Source organism: Micropterus salmoides, unplaced genomic scaffold (assembly GCF_014851395.1).
Source record: "Micropterus salmoides isolate LMB-PRFRI ecotype aquatic unplaced genomic scaffold, ASM1485139v1 Ms_hic_scaffold_3, whole genome shotgun sequence".
NCBI classification, from domain to species: Eukaryota; Metazoa; Chordata; class Actinopteri; order Centrarchiformes; family Centrarchidae; genus Micropterus; species Micropterus salmoides.
This window is the reverse complement of record NW_024042261.1, coordinates 32,600,308-32,622,514: the sequence shown is the minus strand read 5'-3', so window position 1 is coordinate 32,622,514 and position 22,207 is coordinate 32,600,308. Positions and strand designations below refer to the sequence as shown.

Here is a 22,207-nt window from a genome sequence, read left to right as displayed (position 1 = left end):
GCTGCCAGGTTTTATCTAGGAGGTAACTTCTGTGCTGCAGCCAAAAACATCAACCAACAGCCCTGCCATTAAGTTTCTCAATCCACAGCCTCTGTAAGCAGAAGCTACAGAGGAAAAAGAAATCTAATCAAGAGGAGGAAATGGCCTTAGTTTGCCGGCCAAAGCAAATCTCCATACAAACCACTACTCTGAACACCTTCTGGAAGATTTGGGAAAAATTGGTCGTAGAGGTCTCTGGTATTAATTAAAACTGCCCCCTGATTCTGTATTAGTATTCATGTTTTTTTCTCTTCAGATGTGCTACCATTTAGCTTGGTAAAATGCTTGGCAAGGCTTATAAACATCTTAGCTAAGAAAGCTGCTTCTGGCTACTTTCCAAACACATGCCACAGAGCGCATAACGGGGGGCTTACTGAGAAACCTCACTTTTTCAATCTCACATTAAGAAAGGCATGCTTAGGCTCTCATCTGTGAAGGGACAATTACACTAGACACAATTAATGTCACTGATACCTAATTGAGAGGATTACTTTATACTAAAAGCAAATTCATGAGGAACACAATTCCATGAAGTTTGGAGCTCAAATTGCAGCACAAGCAACTGATGGGGGGTGTCCTCCAATGGTCAAGGAATAAGAGCAGGGGGGTCCACATTTGTTATTTTCTCTTTTACTTTCACTTACTGACATAACAAGTGTCAGATTACACTGAAAGAAGTGAAATTACTACAGCATTTAGTCAGAGATTTGTTGAACTACAAAGATTGTTAAAGATAAGCGATTTGATATCTAAGACTGAAACCCCTCCTGCTTCAGCATTTTCTGAAACACTGGATGCATTCTTTCACTCAACTCTTTTATTGGCTTTAAAGGCCTGCTGTCTGTTCCAAAAGACTGTATTGAGATTGTTTCCAACATTATATAAGGTATAAAAGAGAAAGAAAGTTTCTCATGCCAGGATCTGGTTCGCCAAAGATTCAACAGGGTGGAAAAAAACCCCTTTCAGCAGAGATCCCAAGATCCCATGAGAATGCAAACCCACTTGAGATGAATTATTTTAAATTGGATACTGCCTCTAACAGGAAATTCTCAAAGAAAGTAGATGTGTAGAAACAGAAGAGAGACTATTACAGTACAGTGTTACAGCCCTACAATGTTACATTTAAAACTGTCCTCAACATAAAACATTACAGCAACATCTGATCTCTCAATCAATATCAACGAGTTTTGTGTCAAATGACAATCTCAATCTGTCATTTTAGTGAAAATGCCTTTCATCGATTCTCATGATTAATTCAACAACTACTCTGTTTTCTTCAGTAACATCAGTTATGTTTATTCTCACACTGCAATCAAAGAAAACCAATTGTATCTTTTGGTTTCTGACTCTCTTTTGAACAAACAGCCCTACATTATAAGACACTATGATGATACCAAAATGCTAATATAGACATATCAGCTTCATCTCTGTTTTTATTTCCACATTTAAGTAGTTGAGGGCTAGCCGTTGCTATGGCAGAGACACAACCGCAAGGGTCTTCTCATTACTGTACATTTACAAACTACTCAAGTAAAAGGATTTGTTTATGGGCCTGTGCCTTGGCAACATAAATCATGAACATTGTGGGGGGCTGGGAGGTGTGGCACGTGTCACTGTGGAAGGGATAAACTGTGGACCATCAGTGACCCATTTAGCCTTAGGACATAAGAAGCACAATACAACAAACACATGCACTTGTAGTTGCCCCGTGTAACAAATACTGTCAGAGAAACAAACTGGAATACAGACACAGACAACCCGAACACTTTTGCTTTTCTCCGTTATCTTCGCTCATTCCACAGCACAACAAAGACATCAGAGATACACAGTTGCTTCTCTTGCTCCGTTTCTCATGCATCCCTCTCTTCTCTGTTCTGTACACCCCCCCCCCCAGTGCACTGCCACACACACATCCAGCCACCCACGTAATATCACTTGACATGCCACTCAAGGTCGCTCAATGATTCCAGCTCTGTTCATCCCCTCTGTTCTTGCCATTAGGTTGCCCCCATTTCCTATCTCACCCCTGGGGCCATTGTCTGTAACATACATTAGAAGCTTTCATTCCAAAGGGACGACAAGGCCATTAAATGAACAGCCAATGACAGTCAAAGTGGCACCTCCCCATTAGCTGTGTCGCCTCCCAGAGAATGTAAAAGACAACTTAACCAAAGTTTTTATTTGTCTTAAAAAGCCAAGAACAATATAATAAGAGGTGCTCCCTGTGTTAACAATAATTGCCAGTGGGTCATTCAAGATGCTTGGTCAAACACTGAGTGTTTATCTCATTATGAAAAGGGACCTGTTGATATTCTGTGTTTAACTGCCATTTTTGCAAGGTTAGCTTGCCGTGGCCATTTACCCAAACACAAACGTCAGAATTTTGATTTCATTTAGTCTATTAAAACTAGATTTAAATCTACTGCCAAAAAAAATTCAAGGGGTTGTATTGATGTGGGTTTGCTTGTACTGGTATGGGTAAAAATATCACATATGATTCAGCAAGTTTGAGTTTGAAGGCCTATGAAATTCAAGAACACTGAATAGCAATTTATAGGCACAATTGTTTCGACTCCTATCAATTTCTGCATTGTGTCAATGATTGCAAGATAAATAGCACAACACCATTCATGTTACTATTGCAGTTTTGGTTTGTGTGCTGTTAGTTTTGTGTTTAATTTGAAAGTTGTCTTCCTCTTATGGCTCTTCTGGACTTCACTTTCCCTGGTTGATTGTCTTAATTCGTTTCACCTTTGTTTAATCATCCTGCCACCTGGTATGTATAAGTCTTTGTCTCCCAACTGTTTACTGTAATTTTGAATTATGGATTTTGGACTTTGTCTCTCCTGTACTTGGTTTCTTAGATTTATGGAGGATTGTGAATTGGAATTTGCTTTCCCGGTGGGCTGCTTACCTTACCATTTTTCATTAAACACCATAGACCAGTGGTTCTTAACCTGGGGGTCGGGACCTGGTCCCATGGGGGTCGCGAGAATGCTACTAGACACAAAAATAGAAATAAATAACTTAAAAATAGCTAGACGGAATATAGTTGTGAATGGAATCTGTTTGGGTGAAAAAAGCCTTACAAAAAGGCAACGTTAAGCTCTAGCTAGCTAACGTTGATCCCATTAAGCGAGTAGGATGGAGGTGCATGTGTGGTATTGGGAGGGGGAAAAGGAGGGGAGTCGCGAAATCAACCTCAAAAAGGCAGACTACCAGAAAGGTTTAGAACCCCTGCCATAGACTTTTCCTGCTTGGCCTGTGTCTGGATTTTGGGTCTGATCCTCTGTTTACCAGTGCCTATGCTTAGCTAAGCGTGAGAGTAACAATGTATTCTACAATGAATGTGTGCATGTAAGTAATAGTACGGTGCAATGCCTGATGACATGCATTGTTGTTTGGAAAGGGCAGGTTCATTTCCACCCACCAATTTGGACCCTGCTGTTTCAATGGAGTGGTCCAGCCTTTTTCCTGGTCAGTGCTAATGTTGGTCTGAATGTAGCCCTCTTAAAATGAACAGGGCTGCTATCTGTTAGCCTACACCTCACACTCACATTAAGGAATGCAGACAACTTACATTCAAGGCTAAATTCCACAGTGAGTGCAGTCATAAATGAGGTAGATGTATTCCAATGTCTTTTAGAGAGAGTCTCACTCCCATCCATCCATTAACATTCACCTTGTGGTCCTTTTAAATTGTGAATAAGCATGAGTTTCTTTTAGCATTGTGGCATGCTTACCCTTAATCTGCGTCCATACACAGTGACCTGGCCACGAGCCTGCTCCTTCCTCTGTCTCCACTCCACCAGGTTAAGGCCATTGTCGATGGCCAGGGTTACGTTCCTCTTGCTGACTGTGGGGTTGACTGTGCCGGCCAGCAGGTGGGGCTCGGTGTGCAGCGACACCTCCATTCCATTGGCCAACACTAGACGCAGCGAGCCATCCAGGCCAATGAAATAGCTGTTTCGAACTTGATCTGAGGATAGGGGAAAACGATTATGATTAGGATTAGAAGAAGAGAAACAATCAGAGCTTCTTGTAGCTGATGTAAGAGGACTGAATCTAATCTTCATCTCAGTGAGACACAAACAAAATGACCTAAAATGGCTGCTCAGCAAAAAGAAAGCCTTTAGCAGCAGTATTTAACTGAACCTCTGCGATAATGTTGGGTTTGTGACAACAAAGATCAATAGTGAGAGATTTCACAGCGCCAGTAAAGTAAAGTTTTACAGCTGTTGCAGCAGCCTCGAGGATATGGGGAAAAGAAAACTATCAAAGCTGCTAGCTTGCCTCTGGCCACAGAGCAGGCAGAGTGAACACACACACACACACACACACGTTCGCAAGGGATAAATCTGAGACTGTCTGTTACTGTCCCTAGGTGACAACAGCCTGTGTTCCAGCTCCAGACCAGTGACTAATGTTTCCACTGAGCATCTCATGTACATTCATCAGAGAATGCCTCCCTCTTGCCTCCTGTCAGTAGACTGACAGGGACCAGGATGAATATTGTTCTCATTAAGAACAGTCGAAAATTAATGGCTTGTCAAACACAACATTAATTAGTTGACTTCATTTATTGGAAAAATCCAAACATACACTGTAATTTCCTCATGTTGACATGTCATGTTAAAGTGGCTGTGACGATTTCTTTATTTTGCACAGAGAAGAACAACAAACATAATATGAGAAGATCAAGTTCTGTTTTTTTTTTCTAGTGTGCCACAGGATGTGTTTAGACATGAGAAATGGGCAGAGGAGGCAGGGCTGACCTTGCACCGGCCCTTACCTCCCTCCATCATACAGACACTTCGCAGGTTGACCAAAGGCCTCTGGGGTAGACACCACAAAGAGGAGGCCTCCGAGACCAGTTTAAGCTTGAATACTGCTGAATCGGAGAATTCACGCTAATACATGCACGCAGTTCAGCAGTGGAGGTATCTGCCTCTCAATGACATTTAAAGAGGCTGTAGTCTGCTTAAAAGATATATGCAATCAATTACAAATAAGTTTTGTTGAAGAATAAAGCTAAATAACTAATATTTAGTCATAATTTACAGCTTTAGTCAGTCATATTAAGTATTACTAGTCAAATGAGCATATCAAAAACGTCTTTTTGGCCCTATTGAGTAAGTTAGTAACTACTCTACATACTGGATACATAATATGTACAATGTGCAATATGTTCACATTATTTCACACTTGAATCTCTTTTTCAAAACTATTGTTGTTTCATCTCACTACTACAGTATATTCAAACTTGACATTTGTTAATTTCACATTTGGTACATTTTATTATCTCGATGACTGTACACCTGATTGAAGTTGCAACTACAATTTAAGACAATTACTATCAAGCTTCCTTGAATCTTAAAGTTATCAGCTTCGCATAATGACAACACAATTAACAACCCTGAGGTGTGTGGCAACTCGCCCAGAAGAGGACAAACACACAACCAGATGACCAAAAAGGAATCTTGAAGGTAGTGCACTCATGTGTTATGTGATCACCCAGTTGCAAGCTCACAAAGCAGACAATAGTGAATTAATTAACAGCAGAGTTCCTGGCGCCGCTCTTCTCATGAGCAGATGTCTAAGACAAGGTCACGATGCGGAGGTGACCAGTCTATTGAGCAACAGTGAGAAACCAGAGATTGTCTTCTTCTGTTTCAGACACAGCTTTGCAGTGGGCAGTAGGACCAGCGGGTGGAGAACACGTTCAAATCTAAATCAAATGTTAGATGGGGAAAGCGTATGCATGGGGCAGCGGGCTATCAATGCATAATCACTGAAGCAATTGGTCACGTACAAAACAGGATATCAGAATGCCAAATAAGACAAACCTGTTATTGGACTAAACCACAACACAAGTCCACCCTCTGCCTGCATCTCTCTCACTAAAAACCTGAAGAATCTCAAAACGGCAACCAGCATTCTGCTTTATGAATTGTGTTTTATGACAGAAAGTCAATATATGTTTCCACTCTGGTAAATGGGAGTTGCACTACACATTTTATCAAAACAAATCCCACTGTGGGTAAGCACTGTAATTGATCAGAAGGGAGACATAACATCTTCACTTAAAGGTCAGCTCACCCAAATTCCACAAAAACATAATTAACTCATAGGTACAGTATATCCATGCAGTTAGGTTTAGTTTTGGTTTCATGGGTCCAGGTTTTAAGATGATGTATCTGAAATGTCTGCCCCCACCACAGTACAATAAGATAAAGGCAAATGGAAAGTCTACAGACCATCATTGGTTTTTATTGCAACTACTGTTTGAGAAGACCCAGTTACTGTTGGTAACTGTTGGTTAACCTACACGGCAGCAGCCCACATTATGTAATCAAGCCTCCCAGAAATTGCTTGCCTGAAAGTTCCCATCCCAGACATCCCTACCTCCAAGAGGGTCCCTCCCAAAGTGACAGTCCACCGAGATCTTTGAATCACTTATTGTCTAGTACTTTACCTGACACTAGTGTCTTGGGGAATCCTACAAGGAGCCATTGGCTCCTACATCAAAGTTTCTGCAATTAGAAGGGCATACAGACCCCTTCACCATAATAAGGGGGGATTCTGGACTTTTACAATTGTGATTGCCACATGTACACTGCACAGGCAATTAAAATGTTTATTGACAGAAAAACTATAAAACCTAAAGCAATCAGTAAAATCTAATAGAATAGAACATGTTTCTGTTAGCTCATGGAAATATTTATCTATCTAAACAAATAAAAATAAAAGTGTGCAAAATGCAGCATCAGAAGAACCTCTTTATTATGTTACCAGTACCTGATCATCACTTTATACAAACAAAAACGTTTTGTTGTAAAGTAAGCTTTGGCTATTCCAATGACACAAAACACCTTAATAACCGCCTGCTCCACTTGTGAGCTACAGTAAAAGACACTCACCCTGCATGAGTGTGTAGAAGGTGCCAGAGGCTGACAGGTTGGTGGTGACGGTGATATCCTCTTTGTTGGAGCCCTCTGTCTGGATGCGGACTGAGCTGTCGGCATCTGTACGGTAGCTGCTCACTCGGCCCGTGGGGTAAGTGACGTTAGTCAGACGCCCGTAGCTGTCATATCTACAAAGAAATACATAGATGTGAGCCAAAGAAGGCAAAGAGGGGCATGTCGTCTGATACTGTGTATAAACAGTAACTAGAGCAGAATCATAAACAGTGATGTGGCATGAAAATTTTACTGAGCCCTGTTGAGTTTGTTAAATCATAAGGAAGCAATCATAATAATAAATGCAGGTCAGGTATGCATAAATGCATGCAAATAAATATGACTAATGACTTGCACTGTCATCTCAGATTCACTGAGATGCTATCTAGGATAAACTGTCCTAGTGGTAATTACAAGTAGGAATTGGGACTTTTTTGTAGAGTCTGATATTTCCCTCTTGGTGTCACAAATTGTGGAAATGTGTCAACACAGGAAGTAAACACAGCACCAAATCCATCGTTGTTGGCAGCATGAGGTAATAAAACTCAAAAGTATCAGCTTTAATCACTGAAGCACAATAAACACAACTTCTAAAAATGGTGTGCAATGTCTGCAGCAGTTCACTATATATGAACTGAGTGTGAGTGCCACAACAACAAGATGGGACAACTAGCTCTTCCAATAGGATGTAAATGTGATATTATTATAAATGCTACTCAGTTTGTAAATAACTTTCAAAGGATGGAAGCACACACTAGAAAAAAAACCACTGCTATTAACAAGGAAAAACTGTCAGCCAAGATGAGAAACCACACACCTTTTCACATTTAAATAACTGCTTATTAGCTTAAATGATTAGTGATATCACCTAATCTCATTATACAGTCTATGAAATAGGAGCACTGAGGTGCGACTCCTTGGAGAGATGCAGCATCTCCCTAGCCTACAAATCAGTCAGTTCATCACATACAGAAACATGAGTGGCCAGATTGTTTCATTTCGCTCAGAGAGCACATCAGCATAGAACAATGTGAAATCTTTCAGATTGCCAGTGTTCCAGAATGGGAGTGAGCGAACGCTACATTACTTAGAATGAAGACCTTTATCCGTGCACTGAATACAGATCGGAAAGCTCTCTCCAGTGTTGCTGCCTGCCATAATAAAGCCTCTAATAAATGAGATGGCGGGTGCTGGTTTACGAATATTTCCTCAGCGCTGCCATCTCAAATATCCAATATGGAAAGGAAGAGTGGGAGAGGAATCATCTCCTAGAGATAAATGTTATCTGATTTCAACTGTACTAAGGACTAGGATTCATTGATGCATTTCATCCCAAGTCTTCCACTTCAGGAAATACTCAATAGCAGAGTAATTTATATCTAAAGCATTTGATTTCTTTTGATATGACATTCTACCTATGTTCATTATACAATCAAAGCTGTTGGAGTGAAAGCACTAGAAGTTACATGTTTCCTACACTGTACCACTTTAAATTGATCAATTCACTGGACAAACAGAGTGTTCCTTTTCCTGTTCCTTCACCTCTGCACAACAGTCCACACCTCTGTACACACAATCCACAAGACAGAAATCTCATTCTAGAGCAAAGCTGCATGCCCAGCTTGTTCACTGACCCAAACTCTGTCTCAATTAGGGCCTAGTGCTAGAGCCATTCCTCGAGCTACGCCACTGAGCTCTAATGGCTCTTGCCTGCTTCAACTCCGCTGCCTATTAGTTTGCTTTCCCTGTACAAGAGGGGAATGTCGGGCTAGGCTGCTCAGCAGAAGGAGAGGACTGCTTTCTCCCTGGATGGCCAAAAGTCCATTTAGATCGCATCACCTCTGTGCTACATGCTAGCTTTAAGATCTTTCATGGTGGGGCCAAACAATAGGCCACTTCATATCAGCCTCCCCTTTAACATACCTAACTGCAGTTTTATTCAAAGGTATTCTCATATTTTCACTTCCTCTTACTGCCTGAGGATTTCAGAACACATGTGACTGATGACTGTGGAGATGATATAAAGGCAACAGTCATGTGATTGCTTCTTCGTTAACAGTTGTTTGATTTGGCAGTTATTATTAATGTATCAACCTAATAACATTTTCTTGAACCAAGTGGCTATAGCACATTTATTACTAAATAGAATCATTACTACCCTGTTAATTGGAGGCCAAGAGAACAATTAGGCATCCTTCAGAATGCTTCATGATTTAATAGATTTACAGTAACCTCTAAGCTTAAGCACTTATCATTACAACAAAAAGTTTGAGTATACAGTAAATGCCAGACCAGATGAGGCTGCCGTAGGTTATACAAAAAATACTATGTTTTTTTTCTCAAGTTAGTCCTTTGTGTTTTGTTTCCGCATTTATACAAATTAATTTAAATCTGTATGTTATAGGACGTAAGAACACATTAATTAATATGGGTAAAATGTTCAGCAGTGCACTTTGTTGTTTTGCAGAGATAAATGGAGGTTCCTGTTCAATTATATCTGGTAGCAAATTATGGTTCTGGCCCTCAGGTAGTGGATTGACCTTCAAAGCTAATTATTCAAGAAAAACAAACACTCTTTATTGGGTCTAATGAAGCATAGATGATGTGACTTGCACATGTCTAATACCTAACCATGTTTGGAGGAGATGGAGAGTATTTGTGCTCTCTGCAAACATGCACACATTAAAAAGTAAATGAACAGGTGATGGCTCCACAACTTAGTTTGATATTTCTCTTTTTTGTTATAGCATTGGTAGGGAACAATGAATCTTTGAATGAATTCCCACAGTAAATGAGTAATTGGTGCAATATATGGTATATATTACAGCCCTGCTGTAATATATACAGGCAGAATTTCAAGATGATACAATAATCATCATTTTATTTAATTTTCTAGTTGTACAAGTGGCATGATTTTTGTCAGATGTAATCAACTGTTGAACAGTTCAATACACTGAACATCAATTTGATTTGATTTTAAGTTTTTTATATGTTCAAGCTGACAACGATCCAATTCTATAATGTAATGTATGTGATATTATTAAATAAAATATCAGTAATTCAAACATCCTGAAAATGCTGTAATTACTTTCTTTGATCTTAAATATAGGTGGGATTTCTTCTTAGCATGTCCACACACAAGCTATCAGTCAACAGACTTTGCTCTGTCATTGTCATCATCAACATCCATTGCTTATATTTCATCTTTCAAAAAGTATTTTCTTTACAGCCATTTTACAGAAAGTCAAAGAGAAATAATTCAGACCACCCACTGGATTTGTTGAAGCCGTAGGCAATTCACTCTACCTTGAGAAATGCCCATGCAGCCGTCTCAGATGACGACCAAATCAAACACAGGTGATAAATGTCTGTTCAAATTAAACAGAGCATCTGATTATGTGTCAGAGCGTTATATTCCTCCAGCGAGGTGTAACAGATGTCTGACCAGCCAATCTGCTTAATCACACTTTTTGGTATGACATCCTGTTAGCACAGTATCCCTTGGTACAGTATATTAAGCTAAGGGACAGATTGCTCCATAGAAGTCACAAGAACACAAAATCCTATACTCCAGTGCTGCAGCATGTGGGAGCGTTTTCAATTGTTCCCACAAAGTGTGGGGTTTGCCTCAGTCAATTACTACCTCTGGCTATTCTATTATGCTTATATTGCCTGGCCAACTGGTAAATTGTACTTGCCAGCAGATATACAGTATGTTGTTCCTGTGCCTTACAACTCTAAACAAGTGATGTTCTGCGATCTGTCACTGCAAGCAAGAGTGCATATGAGCAACTTATCATCGAATAATCCTGTTTGATATGATAGCAGCAAATAGGATTACACCCATACTTCCACAGATCTTGTATTCTGAGTGACATCAAGGCATAAGAAGGTAGCTCATGTGCAAAAATACTAAACTCAGATGTCAAAGAGCTCGCCAACTGTAAACATTCACCCACTTAAGCATCTTAGCATGTAGTGAATACATAGCTTCCAGTTTAAATATTTTAGAATTGACTTGTAACTGTATATTGGATTCAAGAGATTTAACATATCTATTTAGTTGCTCTCTGGGGCGAAGCAGTAATCTATAATCAGCTCAACTGGGATCCAGACTCTGGGTATAAGGATTATAAAGGTGTTTTGCAAATGTTTCTTAATATTACTTACTCAAAGAAGGTTGTCCATCCATTTTCATTCGTCTTAGTTGCTAGAAGTCCTGAGCTGCCATGGTAAGTCATTACGGCGAGTTCTTGACCCTGGGCAGTGACTGTTTTAAGGGCATTGTTGGTGCCAATGGTGAACCAGAATGTCTGTCCATCGGGGACCATAAGCCACAGAGGCATTCCTGTCGTGTCTCGTCGGAGGATCACTGTGTTTTTGTTCTTATCAGTAATACTGCTCAGATCTCCTGCTCCTGTGTATGTCAGATTGTAGAGGTGGTCTCCTGTAGTCAGACTTTGAGTAAAAATGTGGCTGCCGTTGGAGTCAAACAGATAGAGTTCATCATTAATGGGAGATGACACCTCGTACATGCTAAGGGGATTCAGATAAGGTTTGTTTTTGCGCACATAGCGGATACGAATATTGCCCAGATCTGCAATATAAAGCTCTCCATCTGGACACACTGCTAGAGAAGAGGGTGCATTCAGCTTAGCATCCTTGGCATAGCCTTCATCTCCAGAGTAACAATCACAGTTGGCATCATTTTTGCAGTCACAGCCACTTGGTGCTCCTGCAATCAGGGAGATCTCTCCATTGGTGGACACCTGTCGTACTCTGTTTATTTTCTTTTCATCTGACTCAGAGATGTACAAAATGCCATTGTGGGACACAGCTAGGGCATTGGCAGATTCCAGGGTGGCATGGATGGCCACTTTGCTCATTAGGAAATGGTCAATCCCAGGCACTTGGCAGTGCATGGGCCGGCCTGCTACAATACGGACTTGATGGTTTTCTGAGATCTGGAGTACTACATTGTTGTCCAGGACGTACAGGGAGTTGTCCATGGGACTCACTGCCAGGTCTGTTGGCCACTCAAGACGCACCTAAGAGGAAAAAACACACCACAAATATTAGCCTCAGGTCACAAAAAACAGACCATACTCTTATTGATCCACACATTTTTCACTTTATCAGAGGGAAACAGTCCCTCAAGGTAAGAATCATTGAAAACGGCTTACAAAAAAAGATGCTGGCTGCTGTAAAAAAGGTGGGCTATCTCATAGCTCACACTACAAGCAAAATCATTTTTTGAAACAATTTATCTGATAAGAAGGAAAATAGCAGCTGGTGTACTGTTAAAACAGGAAACGCAAAAACATGATTTTTAAGATCAAATATGATAACAATAGTGGTGAGGATGGGCAGAACGATGAGACATCAGATTATCAGATTAACTGAAAAAAGCTCACTGCAACTGATCATGAGATGAGAGACACCTGAAGGGCTATGCTTCTTGTATCCTTCACATCAACTGAGCTGCTGTTTTTTTCCATGCTTTGGGTTATTAATTTTGTAATGACGAGAGATTGCATGAGTCCTTGAAAAGAAACTGGAGCACACTTAACGAATGAAAGCCTAGCCTGCCTCTGGCCTTCTAAATTATGACTTATTGTTCTGCTAACAATGTATCAGGCTTTTAACAAATTGGAATGATTGGATTCATCCAATTTACCAGTCTCCCTCTCACTTATAATCCCAGGGGGATCTCTTAGGAACATAATATGAAGTGCCATATTTCACCTGAAGCCTTCGAGTACCAACAAAGAAGACTGATTAAAACCTGGACCAAAATACAAAGACAGGTTCAGGTTTTAGATGAAACCTATAACTGGGAAATGGGAAGGTAAATGGATTTATGTAGCTGTTACTATGGTTGACTAATTTGTCATAATGACCTTGAAACGCAAACTGCATAAACCTTTATCCACAGAACTGATGAGGGAGAAATCTCCTGAACATCAAGTGATGTGTACTTTAAAATTAAATAAATTGTGACATAGAACAGAATCCTTACTTTAATTATGTGTTTTGGATTTTTTTTTTAAATTTAGGTAAGCTAAGATAAGAGAACAAAAAGCTTAAAGAAACAGAACTACGCAACATGATGATTTCATTGCATTACTGTACAACAGATATGCTATTTGGCCATGGACTGGGCATCCACCTACTGTCTGTGGTAAACAATAAATTCACCCAAAACGTAAGGGTTAAAAATTCATCAGGGAAATGATTTCCACTGATAAATGTGGGAAAAAGTCAAAGTTGACACATTACATTGAAATTCTATTGACATGCTACACTGCATTACACTGCACAAAACACAGGTGTTCTGAAACACAAAATATGATACTCAATAGTAGCAGGTTGCTAACAGCTACCAGTTTCTGGTAAAAGTCTGTTTTATGAATTTTACTTGCCTGCTATCGGCACATATTGCTAATTTTATCATTTAAATGGCAATGCTGACACAATAATTAATCTAAAATGGACAGAGGATTCTATGGAAATAATTGTGTGTAGGTTTCTACACTCTTGGCATTGGTCTGGTTCTTGAATCCCTGCCAAGTTATAAGGGGAGCACTTGTTCACCTTTGATAAAAAAAACTGTTTTGAGCATCACACACAACTCACATCCCACAAACCTCCCATTATCCCCCATAAAAGAGAGGAGGTTTATATAATAGGACATACTGTACCCTGGGCCACATACAACAAACAGGAGACTGGCAGTGGATAAATATCTTTCAGTCTTTCAGAGTGCAGAAAATGCATTTACTTGGGAAATGAAGGGGAGACTTTCAATTTCTTAAAACCTATTTCTTGTCAACACTGGTGGTTAAATATTTCATGAGCCAGTGTGTGGAGTGGCTCGGGGGAGCTGCCTGTAAGGAGGTTTTCACGCCACTCTGACTGATGAGGGGATATTTCCCGAGCTGCTGTCCCATATGCTGTAACCCGATCATACTCTCCCTTTATACATTGGGGCAGCTGTCAGTAGTGCCTGCCTTACATAGCTGCCACCAGCAAAAACCCCAAAATGAGCTCTTCAGCCAAGAAAGTGAGCCACGGATTTGCACCAACACAAAACTATTTTTAAATCTATTTGAACTTGTATTCGAACTATAATGTCATTTTCCATTAGCAATCTCTTCCCTCTTTGCTCATACCAGCATGATGCCTGTCTGAAGAAGAGTAATATGTCATTATTTGAAGTCGCCCTCATATTTGAATTGAATGTCACAGTCAGAGACTTGATAAAGCTTTCTGAAGCTGCTAACACCCTTGAAATATGTTCAAGTGATCTTGTTTTAAGAGACATGTTTTCCCTCTATTTAAGTTTGAACTCAGCAGGGGATGTAGAGAACAGTTTCAAGACTTAAAACAGAAAATGGAACAGATTTCTCAAACAGCAAGGACCTGGGGCCTTGGTATAAACAAATTAATACATTCTTGAACAAGGTCAAACTCGTCCTTTTGCATGAAAAAAGTTAAAGGTTACAGAGCTGCACATCAAATTAAGAGTGAATTTTGCTGCAGTACGCTCACTGCACAGATGGCATGGCGAGATAACAATGACCTCATCAGAGGAGAGAGAGAAATCTGATATTATTTTTTGCCTAGAACAGGTGAGGTACAGAAAAAGTAATGACCACTGTGATGAGCCTTCTCCAGAGAAACTCTGGTCCTAAGTGAGGGGTTGGGGAGTGTTTGAAGTAGGAAGCTATGTGCCCTGGATGAATTTTTAATGGATGCTTTTTACTGTCTGAGTGTCTCTGGCGGTGCTTGTGTGATTTGTCATCGTTGTGGAGCTGCAGTCAGTCTGCCTGTGTCCTCGCTGCTGTGAAGCTGGGATGGTGAGCATCTATAGGCGCTTATGTTTGTGTGCGGGGGGTAAGACAGCAGCAAGCACGGGTCAGGAGGGGGATGGAGTTCCCTAGGGGCTGGAAATGGGCAGCTGGAGGCTTTGCTCCCTCCGCTGAATACATCATTTCACACACACAGAAATCTTCTCTTTACTGGCATGTGAAGCCCCCTCAGGACCTTTTTGCTAGTCATACTCGATAACAAACACGATGGGGCAAGAAACAGCAGTGCGTGCACATGGAGCAGGACGTAGACATCAATCAAATCTTATTATTAAAGCCCAAGAATGCTCTTTTCATGAGTAAAAATAAAACAATTATAGATACTGTAGATAACACACACAATAGATAATTGCATTTGTTGGCAGGTATGGCAAGACAATGGAGTCCAGGATGTCATGGAGAAAAAACAACAACTAATTCACGCTCTCAAATTTTATAAATTCTGCCCTCGAATTAGTCATTTGTGCTTTCCATTTAATAATCTGTGCTCTTGAATTACTGCATTCGTGGCCTCTATTTAATTGCCTATTGTTTGCGGCATGAGACACCCACTTTCAAGCTCTGTTTCTTGCTCTCTCACTGCCCAAACAAAGCCACCCCTTAATTAAATAATATACAGCAGCTGTATCATTATCTAGGCTTCCCCCTCACAAAGGACACTAGCTGCTTTTACACAGACCTTAATATTACACTAATAATTGTAAAAATAGCCCAGTCAGAATACAAATGCCTCATGTAACCAGCTCAAGTTTTCAATCGGGTTGAGAGGGATGATAATCCATTCAACAGGCATATATTAGTGCCTAATAACCATGCATGCTTAATCTGATTGTTTCTGTGGTTTAAATAAATATACTCTTTATGCACATTTTTGTCCCACGTTGGGGTAACATTAGGTGACGTCAATGGGTAAATATTGTTCACAGGACATGATGTGGGTTAGTTATGAAAATTGTCTTCTTCTTCTTCTGTTATTTTACGGCAGATTATATATATATATATATATATATATCAATTGTAAGTTGCTTTGGATAAAAGCGCCGACTAAATGAGTAAATGTAATGTAACCGCACAATTTGTGTAGCTTTATTTGGTGAAGGCTTGCACACACAGAGACCTCTCCAAAATTACAAAGCACCCTCAGGTAGCTTCTAAATAAACATTCATTACAGACACTCAGTGAGTGAACATGACATAGACTCCAGCTCTGTGGCTGCTGAAGGGCTTCAGCACCGCAATTTTTTTTTTATTGCACCCTGTGTTACAAATAATGGCTTAAAAATAATAATATATATGAATACTTATTGTTGTGAAAACAGATACCTTACTATCTGTCATAAATTAAAATAAATTACATGATGCTGAGTTGCATGTCCAGCCCTGTTGGAGACAGGTGTTCCAAAAAAGCAAACAGTTAAATAACACATGGCATGTTAACACTGTTAATACCGAAGTTCAGTGCTTGCTGACAGAATACAGAAAGAAAGCTGTGTGCAGCATGCACTCTTACTCTATTGACTGGTAAGCTCTTTTATGCACAGCTAAGGAGGCTTTTACACACACAGTTGAACAGTTGTTACCAGTGTAACTGCATGAGCGAAATAGGCACCCCGCAAGTTTTGTTGCCTCACTCTGGATTCAGAAAACAAAATGAAAAAAATGAATTAGATGAGTGCAAATTCAAAGCAGCACATGAGCGACAGAGCCACAGTCTAAGCAACAAGAGATAACCACTGTGAAAAACAATCCTCAAAACAGCTAAATACTCGAATTTATCGTAAAACTTCCTAAAATATTACTGATTTTTTAAATTACAAATCTAGTAGTAGTAAGGTGAACACTGCTAGTCAGCATCCTAGGATCAGTAGCTTGGCCAGTGATTGTGATGCACCTGTAAAGATGTAGGCTGCTAATGAAAGCTTTATTAATAGTCTTTAACATTTAACAACTGAACATTACTTAACATCATTAGAGTTTTCAGCTCATCATAGACCTGTTATCCAGAAGCCTGCAGGCAGATAAAGCCACATTAACTTGAGGTGGAACATAAAACACAACTGACATAAGTGAGTTGATATCGTCTTGAAAATAGCACACAGCTTTCCAACAATTTGGAATCAACACATTTTTCTGTTTCCACATCTAAATCTTTGACAAATTTAATTTCACTTTTTGTTTTACTAAAAGTAAAAAAAATTGTTTAATATTTAATAACTAATTTTTTGTCTTGGCTGCATGTTTTTAGATAAATGAATCTCAGAATTTAAAATTTACTTTATTATTGTTGTTGTAATGATTGAGGGCATTCCCCCATAACATCATCATATATGGGACGCACCAAATGTGATTTACTTTTTCTTTTTTTATGTTTATCTGACCAATCCTGCCCCCTGGACACGAAAGGCTATCCTGTGCGTTAATCTACGGCAGGCTCTAGCCATCAGCTGTGGCTACTGAGGGGCTTGAACACTGTAAGATTGCACAGCAGTACCTCTGGGTGTATGTAGAAGGTAATTTGGTTTTATGCACAAAAAGATACATGTACACTGTAGCTCTCAGTGCCACAGTCAACATGTTTAATTGCACTGCTTAGTGGAACATGTTGGCACTGTGTGATATACAATGTTTGGACTTTTACCAAGAGTAAAATAAAAATATCCACCCAGTTGCTTTATTTCAAAAGATATGACTGAATAAACTTGCAATCTGTGTGTGTGTGTATATGTAATTTACCATTAGATTGTGACCGATCCTGTCGCATGAATGGGATACTAAATAATTATAAATATTTAGTGAAGTTACACTGCTGTGCCACCGTGCATAAAAATGCCCATTCTTAATTTAGAGATGCTCTTTTTCTTCCTGCTGCTGTGTGATGGCTATAGGCATTAAATAATTAATATAAATAAACGGTTTATCCAGTGACATGTAAAAATAATCAGTAAGATGTATTAATCTAATGCATTACAGACTTGATTAAATAGTAGAGAAAAACAACAGCTTATTAAATCAAGAGCAATGAATGAAGTAATTTATGGGCACAGATTATTAAATGAAGAACACAATTTAAGTATTTCAAGAGCACAAATTATTAAATTGAGAGCGCAAATTAGTTACTTTTTGTCTCCCCTAACTAGTTGGGTTGAAAATTATAATGTCAGGATTAAACAGCCATACAATGGCTGCTAGAGTATGCAAAACATCCGTCTTGTCACCTCCAAAGGGAGGTCACAGAGCTAGAGAGTGATGTGACCTCAGTGCAGTGTCCTTGCCTGGGGGTTGTGTTCTATCTGGTGTAGCGGTCTGGTACATGTGTGTGCATATGTGTGTGTGTACATGCGTTTGCATGCCTCAGTGAACATGTGTGCTTGAAATGAGAGCCAGTGAGGTTATGGGTCATCCTCTTCATCCCCCTACAGCTATAGGTCAAAGGACCTTTGCACTTGGTGCTGTGTGACAAACATGGAAACTCCCAGGACTACAGCGCCACCTCTGGTTTCAGCATAGCTTTATGGCCCGGTGCTATGATTATTCTAGTTCCTGAAGTTTACCCCAGCTTGGGGCAGCTTTTGCAAAAAATACATGCAACAAACACACAATTTAAATATACCACAAACTGCCTCTTGGTTAACCTTATAATTAGGGGTGAAAGAAGAAATCGATTATTAGATTCATCGCGATGCGGACTTAGAAGAAAATCGATTATAGAAGAGCAGCACTCGGACCGTCTGTTGCGTGCACACAACAAAGAGACCAGTGTTCCCTCCACAGCTGCCGAATGAATAACCACCCAACTTAAATCTTACACAATCATTAATATCAATGCGCAAGTAATGATTTTAACTCGCACACTGCGAGCATGATGACACTCAACTCTTTGCTAGCATTTTGTGTATCCTGTGTGTGTGAACATGAGGGAGAAAGTTAGCAGGGAGAAAAATTTTTGCAGTTTTTGTTTGGTAGTAAATGTGCAGTGTAGGTCACAGTGGGTCCGTTAATAAAAGTCTGTAACATGTAGCGCTAGCTGTACAGCATGTTTTTTGGCTGTTGCGTAACGTTAGCTAAATTAGTAATGGAGTACTATTAATTAGCTCAGCTGTATGTCATTAAGTTAATAACTTACCTACTTGTCAAGGGTTGAGAACATCAGGTACAATCTTAGACTAAACGGTGTACAGCTCAGTTCTGTGTACATAATGGACATTCTGATAATTATATTTCAGTTTCCAGAGTTGTTAAAGAAATGAGGGACCATGGAGCTGAGGTTAATGTCGTAAATTAGGGATGCAAACTAGTCCTTTAAAGCTAATTAGGAGATGTTTCTTTTGGACATTACTGCCCAAATTAAATGCTTAGTAATTATCCAGAGATTCTGTATAGAAAAAAAATTATGCATTAAGATGCATCGATCATCATTTTATAATCGCATCGCAGCCCCCTGAATCGTAATCGAATTGAATCGTGAGGTGCCCAGAGATTCCCACCCCTACTTATAACCTAGCACCTTCTTATTTTTACAGAATTATTTTAAATCAAATCAAAAAGACTCTTTATTGTATTTTGTACTGTGTGTCTAGTACTTTAACTTTTTCCCCCCTACATTATACTGTCAGGAATGTCCTCTCATGGATTAATAAAGTTCTGAACCTGAACTATTGCGACTAGGTCGAGGCCCAATAGATCCAGGATAGGCGCTTCTAAAATGGATGCTTACACAGGGTTGTAAGCTTCCCGGAGACCTGGGTCAGTCAAGGAGACTGGTGTAGGTTGAGAGACAGGAAGACACATGCTGTCTGCCCAGGTCAGAGAGGTCGTACCTGAGAGATATCCATCACAGCATCGCAGCTGAGAGGTCGGGCAGAGGTCAGGTCATTGAAGCCCAGAAGAGTGGAGATGATACCATTCTGATCAATCCTACGAATCATGGTCCCATCCACAAAGAAGATTACACCGTACTTATCCACCGTAATGCCTGCAGATAAAAAGTCACCCAATAGACAGAAGAGGAAAATATCCATCAGTTATTCTGTTTATCTGTAACTTAATGTGAGGCTAGAGCACCACTAAATGACAATTAAGCACTATTCACTGCAATTAAAATGTAAGACTAATCACGGCAATTAAAACTAATGCAAGGATTGATTTTTTAATCAATAATGGAGACCAATAGAAACATCAAAACAGATGAAGAGTACTGTATGTATTGATTCAATTACAACAAAGATTTCATCAATATGGTCTCTTTTGTTCCTGCTCTCTCAACCTCAAACAACAATGAAGCTGAGAATACTAACCTTACCTATGCACAACATTTTTCTGTTACTTCAGGGTCTGTTAAACAATATGCAAAAGCTACTGACCTGTAGTTCATAGTAGTCACATTATGATTTTCTATTTTCAGCGCAAAACCTGGACTACACAATACATGTTGCATATTTCAGTGGGACTTGAGTGTTACTTCAGTACATGTGATTCCCAATGTCTAAAAAAGTAAGCAGGTGATCTAATGACTTATTCATCATCCAAATATCGAAGCAACAAGAAAAAGCAAGCCATAAAAAAGAGTTTATTAAAAAATAACTGAAGCTAGTGAGCTACATGTACGTAGTTAATGATGAAGCTAAGACAAGAGAATTTGATGCATATAAATTGAAGCGTATTGATATAGCCTCTGGGACTTTTTCTTCAACTATCCAGCAATCTAGTCTGCTTGAAAAGAAAATAGAAAACAATGGCCTCAACAGATTTGAATCAGCACACTACATTGATTATAATAACATCAATACAATACCTCTGGGGTTAGTGAGAGTGGCCTCAACTGCCTTTCCTCCATCCCCGCAGCGAGTGTCATCATATGGGAGACACTGGTCACCAGTTCCCGCCACCAGCTCCAGATTCTTGGCCACATCTTTCACAACATTCAGGGATTTCACCTTGAACACCTTCCTGCTGCTGGTGTCCGAAAGGTAGACAGCACTGTTCACTGGACTGGTGGCCAGGTAGTATTTGTGAGCAGGGCTGTTGCTGAGAGAAGGGAAAAGAGAGGAATAAGCCCATGTCAATAAAGCTGGAAGGGCTACAGTGCTTTCAATAAGAAACATTGTGTAATACAATTAAAATGGATTCTAAAGCCATTTAGAGAGTCAATTGGGCACAATTACAGTTTAAACCAAGGACATGGAAAAAGAAAAATAGAATGAGATTAAATGTGGAAAAATAGAATGAGATTAAACATGACATAATGTTGGAGCTTAGAACTCATCTACAATACAGTCAGCTTAGTCAGAAATCCCTGTTGTCAAAAGAGAGTGGAAAATCCACTCGTCTGAATATATGTGACATACACATACACATATGTGAGAATATTGTTTAGATATAGATACAGATGTCTAGTTTATTTCAAGGGGATGCAGAGTGATGAAGACAAAGAGAAACAAGGGTCTAGTGGGACTCAACCAATTGGGTACAATGGACCCTTTAACAGAAATCCTAATTACTCCCCCACCCAACCCAAGAAATCTCTGTGATATCATCTGAAAACATAAATATCAAACCACAGTGCCTATACAGCAGCTGTAGCCTGGTTATTGCTAGAAGAAGTACAAACAGAAATGTTTTCTGTTTCCCTTGGAACTTTTTTACAGAAAGAAAAATGCATAGCTGAAGCAGCAATCCAAAAACACTATGCATCCATCAGGCATAGATTCCAGCACAGAAAAATATCCTATTTAACTTCCAACCAAGTCAACAAAGTAATCCTTCATATCCACAGGAGGTTGCCCAAACTGAGAGACAGACAATAGAACCAAATATAACCAATCCTGCTGTGGCGAGACGCATGCATTGTATTGACATTCTCCAGACAGAATAGGTGTCAGAAAACACGGAAATCAAAGATGACTGTTGACGGATCCATAGTAGAACAAATGAAGTGACAGAGAGGACTATTTCTATTAAAAATCTGCTCCTGCTTCTATTAAACACATGATCTTCAGCAGAAAAATGAAATCATGACAGATTTGAACTAAAAACACCTGAGCCCAATGCCACCATGCACTACGGGATGGTAGAGACCGTAGGCAGGACTGATCTTATTTTGACAGGCTTGTTGGTGCTCCCATAAATATAGTAAACGGCACAAATGGTACTTGGATTATTGGTCCTTTCTCTACAGGTGCCACCCATGTGAAAAATAGCTGAGTGATCCCTTTCAGCTAGTTCTAGCAGAATAATTTAATGTCAGAAAATGTATCAACAACAATGTGGCTAATCTATTAAACCTGAATCTTTGTGAATTAAGCATATTTGGGCTTTGACTGTTGGTCAGACAAAACAAGG

At 39.6% G+C, this 22,207-nt stretch overlaps 1 protein-coding gene across 4 annotated transcripts in view; it reads right to left on the bottom strand.

Moving 5' to 3' along the window:
- The window catches only part of tenm4 (teneurin transmembrane protein 4), a 157,522-nt gene that overhangs the window by 12,129 nt on the left and 123,186 nt on the right, over positions 1-22,207 (bottom strand). For all 4 annotated transcript variants that reach the window (XM_038694058.1, XM_038694055.1, XM_038694056.1 and 1 more), the window contains 5 exons: positions 20,661-20,893; positions 19,687-19,841; positions 11,169-12,046; positions 6,960-7,132; positions 3,783-4,018 (listed from right to left, as the gene is read on the bottom strand). In XM_038694058.1, the coding sequence (XP_038549986.1) occupies positions 3,783-4,018; positions 6,960-7,132; positions 11,169-12,046; positions 19,687-19,841; positions 20,661-20,893 (1,675 nt within the window). The remainder of the gene's footprint in view (positions 1-3,782; positions 4,019-6,959; positions 7,133-11,168; positions 12,047-19,686; positions 19,842-20,660; positions 20,894-22,207) is intronic.